Source organism: Lithobates pipiens, unplaced genomic scaffold (assembly GCF_037356315.1).
Source record: "Lithobates pipiens isolate NorthernLeopardFrog02 unplaced genomic scaffold, aLitPip1_a1.2 Scaffold_3, whole genome shotgun sequence".
NCBI classification, from domain to species: Eukaryota; Metazoa; Chordata; class Amphibia; order Anura; family Ranidae; genus Lithobates; species Lithobates pipiens.
Window position 1 is genome coordinate 170,954,006 of NW_027507790.1, and position 13,339 is coordinate 170,967,344.

General features: G+C 48.1%; 1 protein-coding gene across 1 annotated transcript in view; it reads left to right on the forward strand.

Annotated features, from left to right (window-relative positions):
• The first annotated feature begins 7,107 nt into the window (after positions 1–7,107).
• Positions 7,108–13,339, forward strand: part of MAP1B (microtubule associated protein 1B) — a 115,657-nt gene continuing 109,425 nt past the window's right edge. Inside the window, exon 1 of the mRNA XM_077462495.1 lies at positions 7,108–7,400. Within this exon, the coding sequence (XP_077318621.1) occupies positions 7,217–7,400 (184 nt within the window). The 5' untranslated portion in view covers positions 7,108–7,216. The remainder of the gene's footprint in view (positions 7,401–13,339) is intronic.

The window sequence follows — 13,339 nt, forward strand, 5'->3', positions numbered from 1 at the left end:
TCTGAACTAGACTGCATGCATCTATAGATACACAGTGCCAATAACCCACGACCCCGTTCCCTCCTCACTGGAGATTGATTGACAGCAGCAGGAAATTATGAGCAGGGAGTGAAGAGAGTGGTGCTGCAGCCAGGATAGTGCTGGATCAATGGGATAGCCAGGTAAGTGTTTACCAATGAGGTTAGGAAAGATAGTGGAGTGTTTTTTTTACCTTACTGCAGTGAATGCAGTAAGGTAAAAAAACTATTTGAGTTTGGAACCACTTCAATGTTAGGATTTTCTTCCACTTCAAAGGAAAGGTAGATAGAGCTAACGGACTTAACCACATGACCCAAACTGGCACAAATATTTGTCTAAACTGGGACCATTTTAAAGGGAACTAAAGTCAGAAAAGTGTTGTTATGACTTTATTAAATTCCCCTGAGTGAATGACAAGAAAATGAACACACAAGTGTTACTTTTATTATATATTGTTTCCATCTGTAGTGGTTTACAGAAAGGATAAGGCACAACACCAACATATATTAAATAACATAGCAGTACAATAGAAGAGAAACATTTTGGCCCAGAAGAGTTGATGCATTTTTTCTCCTATGCTTCCAATATTTAGTATTCCTGGGAATATAAGGTCCATCTCAGCGGCGTTAGGGATCAGTGATATGGATGATCCCTGGCCCTGTGTGATGGATGGTTCTGATTCCCAATCCCCATCTCTGCTCCTATGTGATGAATGGTTCTGATCCCCCAGTTCCCAGCCCTGGTCCCGTGTGATGGATGTGGGTGATCCCAGGCTTCATCCTGGGGGAAGTGAGGTTTAATGATGGGGATAATCTCCAGTTCCCATCACCGGTCATGTGTGATGCTGGTTCTGATCCCCAGTCCTTATCCCTGGTCCTGTGTGATGGATGGTTCTGATCCCCAGTACCCATGTCTGGTCCTGTGTGATGGATGGTTCTGATCCCCAGTAGCCATGTCTTGTCCTGTGTGATGCTGGTTCTGATCTCCAGTCCCCATCCCTGTATAATGAATGGTCCAGTCCCCATAGTCCTCTATAATGGACAGTCCCCAGTCCCCATCCCTGGTCCTGTATGATGGATGTTTCTGAGCCCTATCCCTGGTCCTGTTTGATGGTTGTTTCTGGTCCCCATCCCTGGTCCTGTATAATGGATGGTCCCCAGTCCCCATCCCTGGTCCTGTATGATGGATGGTCCCCGGTCCCCATCCCTGGTCCTGTATGATGGATGGTCCCTGATCCCCATCCCTGGTCCTGTATGATGGATGGTCCCTGGTCCCCGTCCCTGGTCCTGTATGATGGATGGTCCCTGATCCCCATCCCTGGTCCTGTATGATGGATGGTCCCTAATCCCCATCCCTGGTCCTGTATGATGGATGGTCCCTGATCCCCATCCCTGGTCCTGTATGATGGATGGTCCTTGATCCCCATCCCTGGTCCTATATAATGGATGGTCCCTGATCCCCATCCCTGGTCCTGTATGATGGATGGTCCCTGATCCCCATCCCTGGTCCTATATAATGGATGGTCCCTGATCCACATCCCTGGTCCTATATAATGGATGGTCCCTGATCCCCATCCCTGGTCCTATATAATGGATGGTCCCTGATCCCCATCCCTGGTCCTGTATGATGGATGGTCCCTGATCCCCATCCCTGGTCCTGTATGATGGATGGTCCCTGATCCCCATCCCTGGCCCTATATAATGGATGGTCCCTGATCCCCATCCCTGGTCCTGTATGATTAATGGTCCCTGATCCCCATCCCTGGTTCTGTATGATGGATCGTCCCTGATCCCCATCCCTGATCCTGTATGATGGATGGTCCCTGATCCCCATCCCTGGTCCTGTATGATGGATGGTCCCTGATCCCCATCCATGGTCCTATATGATGGATGGTCCCTGATTCCCATCCCTGGTCCTGTATAATGGATGGTCCCTGATCTCCTTTCCTGGCCCTGTATGATGGATGGTCCCTGATCCCTATCCCTGGTCCTCTATGATGGATGGTCCCTGATCCCCATCCCTGGTCCTGTATGATGGATGGTCCCTGATCCCCATCCCTGGCCCTATATAATGGGCGGTCCCCATCCCTGGTCCTGTATGATGGATGTTTCTGATCCCCATCCCTGGTCCTGTTTGATGGTTGTTTCTGGTCCCCATCCCTGGTCCTGTATATTGGATGGTCCCCAGTCCCCATCCCTGGTCCTGTATGATGGATGTTTCTGGTCCCCATCCCTGGTCCTGTATAATGGATAGTCCCTGGTCCTGGATAATGGATGGTCCCTGGTCCCCATCCCTGGTCCTATATAATGGATGGTCCCTGATCCCCATCCCTGGTCCTATATAATGGATGGTCCCTGATCCCCATCCCTGGTCCTATATAATGGATGGTCCCTGATCCTCATCCCTGGTCCTGTATGATGGATGGTCCCTGATCCCCATCCCTGGTCCTATATAATGGATGGTCCCTGATCCCCATCCCTGGTCCTGTATGATGGATGGTCCCTGATTCCCATCCCTGGTCCTATATAATGGATGGTCCCTGACCCCCATCCCTGATCCTGTGTGATGGATGGCCCCTGATCCCCCTCCCTGGTCCTGTATGATGGATGGTTCCTGATCCACATCCCTGGTCCTGTATGATGGATGGTCCCTGATCCCCATCCCTGGTCCTGTATGACAGATCATCCCTGATCCCCATCCCTGGTCCTGTATGATGGATGGTCCCTGATCCCCATCCCTGGTCCTGTATGATGGATCGTCCCTGATCCCCATCCCTGGTCCTGTTTGATGGATGGTCCCTGATCCCCATCCCTGGTCCTGTATGATGGATCGTCCCTGATCCCCATCCCTGGTCCTGTGTGATGGATGGTCCCTGATCCCCATCCCTGGCCCTATATAACGGATGGTACCTGGTTCCCATCCTTGGTCCTGTATGATGGATGGTTACTGATCCCCATCCCTGGTTCTGTATGATGGATCGTCCCTGATCCCCATCCCTGATCCTGTATGATGGATGGTCCCTGATCCCCATCCCTGGTCCTATATAATGGATGGCCCCTGATCCCCCTCCCTGGTCCTGTATGATGGATGGTTCCTGATCCACATCCCTGGTCCTGTATGATGGATGGTCCCTGATCCCCATCCCTGGTCCTGTATGACAGATCATCCCTGATCCCCATCCCTGGTCCTGTATGATGGATGGTCCCTGATCCCCATCCCTGGTCCTGTATGATGGATCGTCCCTGATCCCCATCCCCGGTCCTGTATGATGGATGGTCCCTGATCCCCATCCCTGGTCCTGTATGATGGATCGTCCCTGATCCCCATCCCTGGTCCTGTGTGATGGATGGTCCCTGATCCCCATCCCTGGCCCTATATAACGGATGGAACCTGGTTCCCATCCTTGGTCCTGTATGATGGATGGTTACTGATCCCCATCCCTGGTTCTGTATGATGGATCGTCCCTGATCCCCATCCCTGATCCTGTATGATGGATGGTCCCTGATCCCCATCCCTGGTCCTATATAATGGATGGTCCCTGATCCCCATCCCTGGTCCTGTATGATGGATGGTCCCTGATCCCCATCCCTGGTCCTATAAGATGGATGGTCCCTGATCCCCATCCCTGGTCCTCTATGATGGATGGTCCCTGATCCCCATCCCTGGTCCTCTATAATGGATGGTCCCTGATCTCCATCCCTGGCCCTGTATGATGGATGGTCCCTGATCCATATCCCTGGTCCTATATCATGGATGGTCCATGATCCCCATCCCTGGTCCTGTATGATGGATGGTCCCTGATCCCCATCCCTGGTCCTGTATGATGGATGGTCCCTGATCCCCATCCCTGATCCTATATAATGGATGGTCCCTGATCCCCATCCCTGTATGATGGATGGTCCCTGATCCCTATCCCTGGTCCTCTATGATGGATGGTTCCTGATCCCCATCCCTGGTCCTGTATGATGGATGGTCCCTGATCCCCATCCCTGGCCCTATATAATGGACGGTCCCCAGTCCCCATCCCTGGTCCTGTATGATGGATGTTTCTGATCCCCATCCCTGGTCCTGTTTGATGGTTGTTTCTGGTCCCCATCCCTGGTCCTGTATATTGGATGGTCCCCAGTCCCCATCCCTGGTCCTGTATGATGGATGTTTCTGGTCCCCATCCCTGGTCCTGTATAATGGATAGTCCCTGGTCCTGGATAATGGATGGTCCCTGGTCCCCATCCCTGGCCCTATATAATGGATGGTCCCTGATCCCCATCCCTGGTCCTATATAATGGATGGTCCCTGATCCTCATCCCTGGTCCTGTATGATGGATGGTCCCTGATCCCCATCCCTGGTCCTATATAATGGATGGTCCCTGATCCCCATCCCTGGTCCTGTATGATGGATGGTCCCTGATCCCCATCCCTGGTCTTATATAATGGATGGTCCCTGATCCACATCCCTGATCCTGTATGATGGATGGCCCCTGATCCCCCTCCCTGGTCCTGTATGATGGATGGTTCCTGATCCACATCCCTGGTCCTGTATGATGGATGGTCCCTGATCCCCATCCCTGGTCCTGTATGACAGATCGTCCCTGATCCCCATCCCTGGTCCTGTATGATGGATGGTCCCTGATCCCCATCCCTGGTCCTGTATGATGGTTCGTCCCTGATCCCCATCCCTGGTCCTGTGTGATGGATGGTCCCTGATCCCCATCCCTGGCCCTACATAACGGATGGTACCTGGTTCCCATCCTTGGTCCTGTATGATGGATGGTTACTGATCCCCATCCCTGGTCCTGTATGATGGATGGTCCCTGATCCCCATCCCTGGCCCTGTATGATGGATGGTCCCTGATCCCCATCCCTGGCCCTATATAATGGGTGGTCCCTGATCCCCATCCCTGGTCCTGTATGATGGATGGTCCCTGATCCCCATCCCTGGTCCTGTATGATGGATGGTCCCTGATCCTGTATGATGTATGGTCCCTGATCCCCATCTCTGGTCCTGTATGATGTATGGTCCCTGATCCCCATCCCTGGTCCTGTATGATGTATGGTTCATGATCCCCATCCCTGGTCCCGTATGATGTATGGTCCCTGATCCCCATCCCAGGTCCTGTATGGTGTATGGTCTCTGGTCCCCATCCCTGGTCCTGTATGATGGATGGTCCCTGATCCCCATCCCTGGTCGTATATATAATGGATGGTCCCTGATCCCCATCCCTGGTCCTGCATGATGGATGGTCCCCGATCCTCATCCCTGGTCCTATATAATGGATGGTCCCTGATCCCCATCCCCAGTCCTGTATGATGGATGGTCCCGATTCTCATCCCTGGTCCTATATAATGGTGGTCCCTGATCTCCATCCCTGGTCCTATATAATGGATGGTCCCTGATCCCCATCCCTGGTCCTGTATAATGGATGGTCCCTGGTCCCCATCCCTGGTCCTGTATGATGGATGGTCCCTGATCCCCATCCCATGTTCTGTATGATGTATGGTCCCTGGTCTCCATCCCTGGTCCTGTATGATGTATGGTCCCTGGTCCCCATCCCTGGTCCTGTATGATGTATGGTCCCTAATCCCCATCCCAGGTCCTGTATGGTGTATGGTCCCTGGTCCTGTATGATGGATGGTCCCTGATCCCCATCCCTGGTCCTGCATGATGGATGGTCCCCGATCCTCATCCCTGGTCCTATATAATAGATGGTCCCTGATCCCCATCCCTGGTCCTATATAATGGATGGTCCCTGATCCCCATCCCTGGTCCTATATAATGGATAGTCCCTGGTCCTGTATGATGGATGGTCCCTGATCCCCATCCCAAGTCCTGTATAATGGATGGTCCCTGATCCCCATCCCTGGTCATGTATGATGGATGGTCCCTGATCCCCATCCCTGGTCCTGTATTATGGATGGTCCCTGGTCCCCATCCCTGGTCCTGTATAATGGATGGTCCCTCGTCCTGTATGATGTATGGTCCCTGGTTCCCATCCCTGGTCCTGTATGATGGATGGTCCCTGATCCCCATCCCTGGTCCTGTATGATGGATGGTCCCTGATCCCCATTCCTGGTCCTGTATGATGTATGGTCCCTGGTCCTGTATTATGGATGATCCCTGGTCCCCATCCCTGGCCCTGTATTATGGATGGTCCCTGGTTCCCATCCCTGGTCCTGTATGATGGATGGTCCCTGATCCCCATTCCTGGTCCTGTATGATGTATGGTCCCTGGTCCTGTATTATGGATGGTCCCTGGTCCCCATCCCTGGTCCTGTATTATGGATGGTCCCTGTCCCCATCCCTGGTCCCCATCCCTGGTCCCCATCCCTGGTCCTGTATGATGGATGGTCCCTCATCCCCATCCCTGTATGATGTATGGTCCCTGGTCCTGTATTATGGATGGTCCCTGGTCCCCATCCCTGGTCCTGTATGATGGATGGTCCCTGGTCCTGTATTATGGATGGTCCCTGGTCCCCATCCCTGGTCCTGTATGATGGATGGTCCCTCATCCCCATCCCTGCTCCTGTATGATGTATGGTCCCTGGTCCTGTATTATGGATGGTCCCTGGTCCCCATCCCTGGTCCTGTATGATGGCTGGTCCCTGTCCCCATCCCTGGTCCCCATCCCTGGTCCTGTATGATGGATGGTCCCTCATCCCCATCCCTGGTCCTGTATGATGTATGGTCCCTGGTCCTGTATTATGGATGGTCCCTGGTCCCCATCCCTGGTCCTGTATGATGTATGGTCCCTCATCCCCATCCCTGGTCCTGTATGATGGATGGTCCCTCATCCCCATCCCTGGTCCTGTATGATGTATGGTCCCTGGTCCTGTATTATGGATGGTCCCTGGTCCCCATCCCTGGTCCTGTATGATGGCTGGTCCCTGATCCCCATCCCTGGTCCTGTATGATGTATGGTCCCTGGTCCTGTATTATGGCTGGTCCCTGGTCCCCATCCCTGGTCCTGTATTATGGCTGGTCCCTGGTCCCCATCCCTGGTCCTGTATGATGTGTGCATTGTCTCCGCTCCTCTTCCCCTTCCGGAGGCGATGATTTGCTGCAGATGACATCAGAGGTGGATGCTGGAAATCAGAGCCTCATGCGATCCTCCTCCCCGGGTCCCAGCCCAGACCCTCCATATATAAGGCGGCCCTCCTCCCCTCCCCGGCTCACTCCCTGTCTGCTCTCAGCTGCTGAAGGATGGCCACTGTGGTGGAGCCGGGGCCGGACACTGAGCCCATCCTCAACCCATCATCTACCACCACCTCCTCCTCCCCCAGCCTGTCCCACAGGTTCCTGGACAGCAAATTCTACCTGCTGGTGGTGATCGGGGAGATTGTGACAGAGGAGCACCTGAGGTGTGCCATAGCCAATATAGAGAGAGGTAAGGCACTGTGACAGCCCTGCTGACTGACCTCCGAGCCCAGCATACCATCCATGGTGTACAGGTGTCACCTGCTCTCCATCGCTCCATTCACCATCATCATCAGGAACAAAGACAATGTGATGCAGCCACTCCCTGCTCTCTGGGCTGCAGATCTAACAGTTGTCTGCCCCTCCCTCTGCTGACTGCTATAGATCATGGGGCTCAGTCAGGAATGGGGGATCCTCCATACTACCTACACTTTATACATCTCTGGACATATACAGCACCCCCTTATACATCTCTGGACATACACTTCACCCCCACCCCTATACATCTCCGGACATACACAGCACCCCCACCCCTTATACATCTCTGGACATACACTTCACCCCCACCCCTATATATCTCTGGACACACACAGCACTCCCCACCCTTATACATATCTGGACATACATAGCACCCCCTTATACATCTCTGGACATATATCACACCCCCATACATATATCACCCCCCCCCCCCCCCCATACATATCTGGACATATATCACACCCCTATACACATCTGGGCATACACTGCACCCCCACCCCTATACATATCTGGACATATATTACACCCCCTATACATATCTGGACATATATTACACCCCCTATACATATCTGGATTGTCACATCCAGGCAGAATAAAAATAAACTTTGTGCAACAGCAGCTGGATCCATCCCTGTGGTGTCACATGCTGCACACCCCACCCAGGCACTGTCATCCACTGTCACATCATTGCTTTCTATGGAAAGTGAGGGGCACCCATAGTGAAGACAAGCAGGCACCATGCAGGGGGCAGTGGGCTGTGGACTGGCATGATTCAGCACACACGTGTCGGGTGATCGGGGCTGGTGCGGTGCCATGCAGTCAGTGCCATGCATTGATCAGCCCTTTGCCCTTGCAGCACAGCAACCTGCCTGGTGTAATGACACTTGCAGAGCGATGCCGGCTGGTGGGCGTGGTGCAGTCCGCAGTGCGGTCCCTACGGCAGCGTATGGCAGCACACAGCGGACAAAGAGGGATATGCAGGCAGCACTGGAGAGAGCAGCTGCTGTGTGCTTTCCACTGGATGATGAGCCATGAGAGCTCCCAGGTCACCATCAGCATCATCCTCATCCTTATGACACTTGCTGTATGACACTATGTACCCTCTTCACAAGCACTGCCATATAGATATAGATATATTCTGCTTCCTGAGCAATATATATATATATATATATATATATATATATATATATATATATATATATATATATATATTCCAGCCTGAAGAAAGACGTTAAGCACTTTGTCCAAAACTGTTGCATTGCATTGTTGGAGCACAATATGTCATTTTTGTATATTCCTTTGGACTTTCAATAAATGTAAAGTGTAGCAATCCCTGATTAATTTCTTCCTATATATGACCAGTACAATGGTCTGATTGGTCTGCACTCTACCCATATCGGTTGTGCTGTTCACCACACCTGTTTAGAATATATATATATATATATATATATATATATATATATATATATATAAGAAGGAAAGCCCCTCATGTGATGTGGAGTTGGGTCTATGATTGGCCATAGTATAGCAGCATTGCTTTATCTATGTATATTCTTGCCAGTTCTTTTGCTGTTTGTAATTTAACTTTCCAACCCTAGAAATTATTATTTTTCTATTTATTTGCTGCAACCATTTCAATAAATGAATGTATCTGGTGATCCAGAAATCCAGGGAAAAAAACAGGCAAAGTCTATTTTTGTGCATTGTCACTGATGAACACACCCGATAGTGTCATTGTTTGGACTGAGATGAATCATACAGCTCGACTAGAAGTAACTGGCCATGAAATGTACTGTAGTAAATCTTTTGTGTACTCATTAGCCTGGGTAATATTGGCTTGGTCCAATTTTCTTATTGTTAACATGCCCAGTCTGCTTTTATTGAACTGCTTGCATTCCTGATCAGACTGGGATATCACTGATAATGACATCATGATGCTAATAATGGTTGATATATTAATTGTGAGCAAAATTGTGAACAAACAGTCATAGCTTTATAGTCAATGTTATTATCCTATCAATAAGAAGACAATTTTTTGTTGGTAACATGCTCAATTTTCTTATCGGTAACATGCCCAATTTTATTTTATTGAACTACCTGCTGATGACGATGGGATTGATAATAACTTGATGGTACTAATAACTGTTGTCTTCTAATATTGTATGGATGACATTTTATAATTGTATTTAATTGAAGGAGATATAATAATTGTATCAATAAAATATTGTTATTTTATTTTATGTTTGGAATCTATATGTAGTACCTTTAGAATCCCATGAAGTTTTTGGTAGTGGTATTTGTCTCGGTTTCAGGAATGATGGTGCTTACTTTTCAGGGGGAAAGCAACATTTTTAGTCAAATTTCATATTTTATTATTTAAATTTCTATAGTCACAGCCTTTGTAGTCACCATTCTAATGTTGGGCCTAGGTCAGTCAGGGGCAGCCTATGTCAACTGAGGAACTACAAGTAGCAGCATGTCATGCTGGGTGGTCTAGTAGATGATTTTTGTATAAAACATTATATTGATGTGATGTAAAACATTACCTGCATGCCATCTCTGTCGCAGAAAGAAACCATGACTTCAGCTGAGCAGATGGCCAGGCCACACCTTTGTTGTGTCTCGTGGGAGAATGGACAATGACATTAATGGTGGTTATATGTGCCTTTAGGTCCAATTCACAAAGGCAACCTATTAGAATAAGGATCTTTGGTTTGGAGAATTGGTTCTTTTCAGGCCAATAGGATTTTTTTTATCAATGAGATTTTAAATTTAAAGCCACGTGGCTGAAAATAAAGATCCTGTGTTGAAGCTTTGTGAATTGATTAGTATGTCTGCTTGTATCTGCTGTGATGTGCATTGTACAGTGTGTATGGCACACATCATCAGGATGAACCACGTTTATTTCCCAGCAGAATCAACTGTTGGAAGTTGATGCAGATTTATTAAAAATAATTTGATCAGAAGTAGTGCTGGCCTACTTGTAGAGTGAACATATAAAATATTTAAACTTGACAAGGAACATATTTGCTTTGTAATAAATATCTATTTATAAACATGGATGATTCGGCACACACCATAGCATCCAACTGTTCTCCATTTAGGAACTGTGGCATTTTTTGCAAAACTGTGTGAAACTACACCAAGGCCCAGTTCACACAAGCGCGATGTCAGACATCGTATGTGATTTGCACCGCATTGCTGTTCAGATTACAGGTGATGTCTGTGTGATGCGATTTCAGCCATACAAACTGCATGGCTGAAATCGCATCGCATGCACACCAAACGGTGCAGGACGCTATTTTTTGGTCCACTCTGGAATCGGACCACGTAGGTGTTCACACCTATGCAATCTGATTCCTGCACCATTTCACAGTTCGCACTGCAATTTGCGAACCGGTCTGGAGGTGTCGTTAACTTTACATTGACACCGCAGCGGGTTCGCAGACCTTAGTGTGAACCACTGTGTGATTCAGGTGCGATGCAGGAACCCACACTGGATTCGCAGGGTTCTCACATCGCACTAGTGTGAACCAGGCCTGAAGGCTCATTGAGATCCATATGTGTGCATAGAGGTGTGTTATAAAAAAAGACCACCAAATGTGTTATTTTTTTAATTTTAGGCAGATGAGTCGGCGTTTTCTTTGACACAAGTTTCCATATTTTTTCAATTTAGAATTTTAAATAAAGTTAAAGTGATTTTAATTATTTTTTTTTTTAAATGACACACGTTATACTTACTTGCTCCGTGCAATAGTTTTGCACAAAGCAGCCTCAATCTTCCTCTTCTGGCATCCCACGCCAACGCTCTTGGCTCCTCTCCCCTGCCAATTGCCCCCCATAGGAAGCTGCATGCAATGGGGGCATTCGTGTGGGCTCCATTCCAAGCTGCGCTATGTGTGCACATGGACCTGCACAGTGTTGCTCTGCATTTTAGAATGCATTAAAGTAGAAGTTCACCCTAACACTAAAATCCCTGCATCTACAGACATCCATGATCTAACACTAACCTATTTTACTCTGTAAAGAATAAATCGCAATACATACCTTTTTTTAAGCAGATCCGACCCGATCCCACGCTGAGCTGTCAGCTGCGGCTTCGCTGTGGAGGTGGGTGCAGAGGGCACATCCAACAATGGAAGCCCCATAGTAAGTCTATGGGTGACATCACTCTCCATTCATTTCACAGCCGTTGTCTGCCATGTCCTCTGTACAGCTTCCACCACTGGAGATCGGACTGGATCGGCTTAAAAAAGACATGTATACTGAGTTCCTCTTTACAGGGCTAGATAGGTTAGTGTTAGATTGTGGGTGTTAGGGTGGGCTTACATTTTAAGGTAAAAAAATCCTCTACAAGCACTTTAACTACTTCAGCTCTAGAAGATTTCCCCCTTCATGACTAGGCCATTTTCTGCTCTTTAGCACTGCACTACTTCAACAGGTGATGCAAAGCATTGTTAAATGTATTTTGATGCTCTGTCATTGATTTTTATGGGCCTCCCAATGCACCAAAACGTAGAAAAATGGACATGTATTATTAAAAGATGCTCTGCAGTGCTGATAAGGGACTATTTTTTATTTATTTTTTATGGGGAAGCTGGACACATGCGTTTTAAAGGGTTGCAATGCATGCGTGCAAAAGGGCCTTAAACCTTTCAACCAAACAACAAATAATTGCCTTTATTATTTCCAAAAGCGAGTACTTTCATTATAACTGCTGTAAATGTATAGTAGCTGACCTTCCAAGGGCAAGAGCATTAACGCATTATAGGAAACTCCAGCATTGGACATGATCTGCCTTTTAAATATAAAAAAAAAAATCAGAAGTCCACTATTGCGTTGCCTGGCCTGTACAGGGCTGGTACAGTGTTTACATTGGCCGTAAGCCCTCGACGTCCAATATGGGCGGACATCTCTGTAGGGATGGATTGCAGGGTGGGGTCCAGTATGGTTCATAACAACTAATGGCTATCTGGGCACAGAGCCTGCTCCCTGTCTTCATTGTACAAGAGCTGCAGCAGATGGAAGCAGTAGGCCAGTCCTGTACAGGCTGAGCAATGCAGAGTGGAATTTCTATAGGATGAAGGTAGGGTTATGCTTTTTTTTTCTAAATTTTATTCTAACCCAGGGTGGGTTTGCTTGTATTTCTCTGCTGGACTTTCATATATAGGTGTGTGTGTGTGTGTGTGTGTGTGTGTGTGTGTGTGTGTGTGTGTATAAAGGTTTTCATTTTGAATTTTATGAATCCTGCGTATGCGCAGTCTGATAGATCTGTGCATTAGGTGCCCAGTCCAAACATTCAGGTTTACTAATTGCATATCCCTGCTGTAAATGATCAGTGATTCCATACAAAAGTAGGTGCGGTCATCAAATAACCAGGCTTTCCTTCCTGCCATATCTGTCCTGCTCTAATGCAGTCAATGTTGCTCCATATACATAACACATTATAAGCACATTTAGTATATATATAGGAGCTAATATTTTCAGTGTGTAAGGGCCTCTCCTGGGTTAGTCGCACCAGTTGTGTCACACCTCCCAAAAATTTGAGAGGGAAATGAGGGACACCTACTAACAAATGTATGTAGGCATAGGGAACGCCCCCTGCCACACCCCCTTAAAGGAGAATTAACCAAAAAATAAGGTTAATTAAATCCACAAGGACTTTTTTTTACCACTACCATTCCTTTATATTGGCTTTTTAAAATGTAAATTGCAGCAATTTTGAAATTGGATGAAAGGTTTAGAAAGATAAAAAGTGCATTTTATATACAACTATAGAGATCAGACCAAAATGAGGGACAAATTAGGAGGAAAGAGGGACAGAGGGACATTGCTCCAAATCAGGGACAGTCCCTCGAAATCAGAGACAGT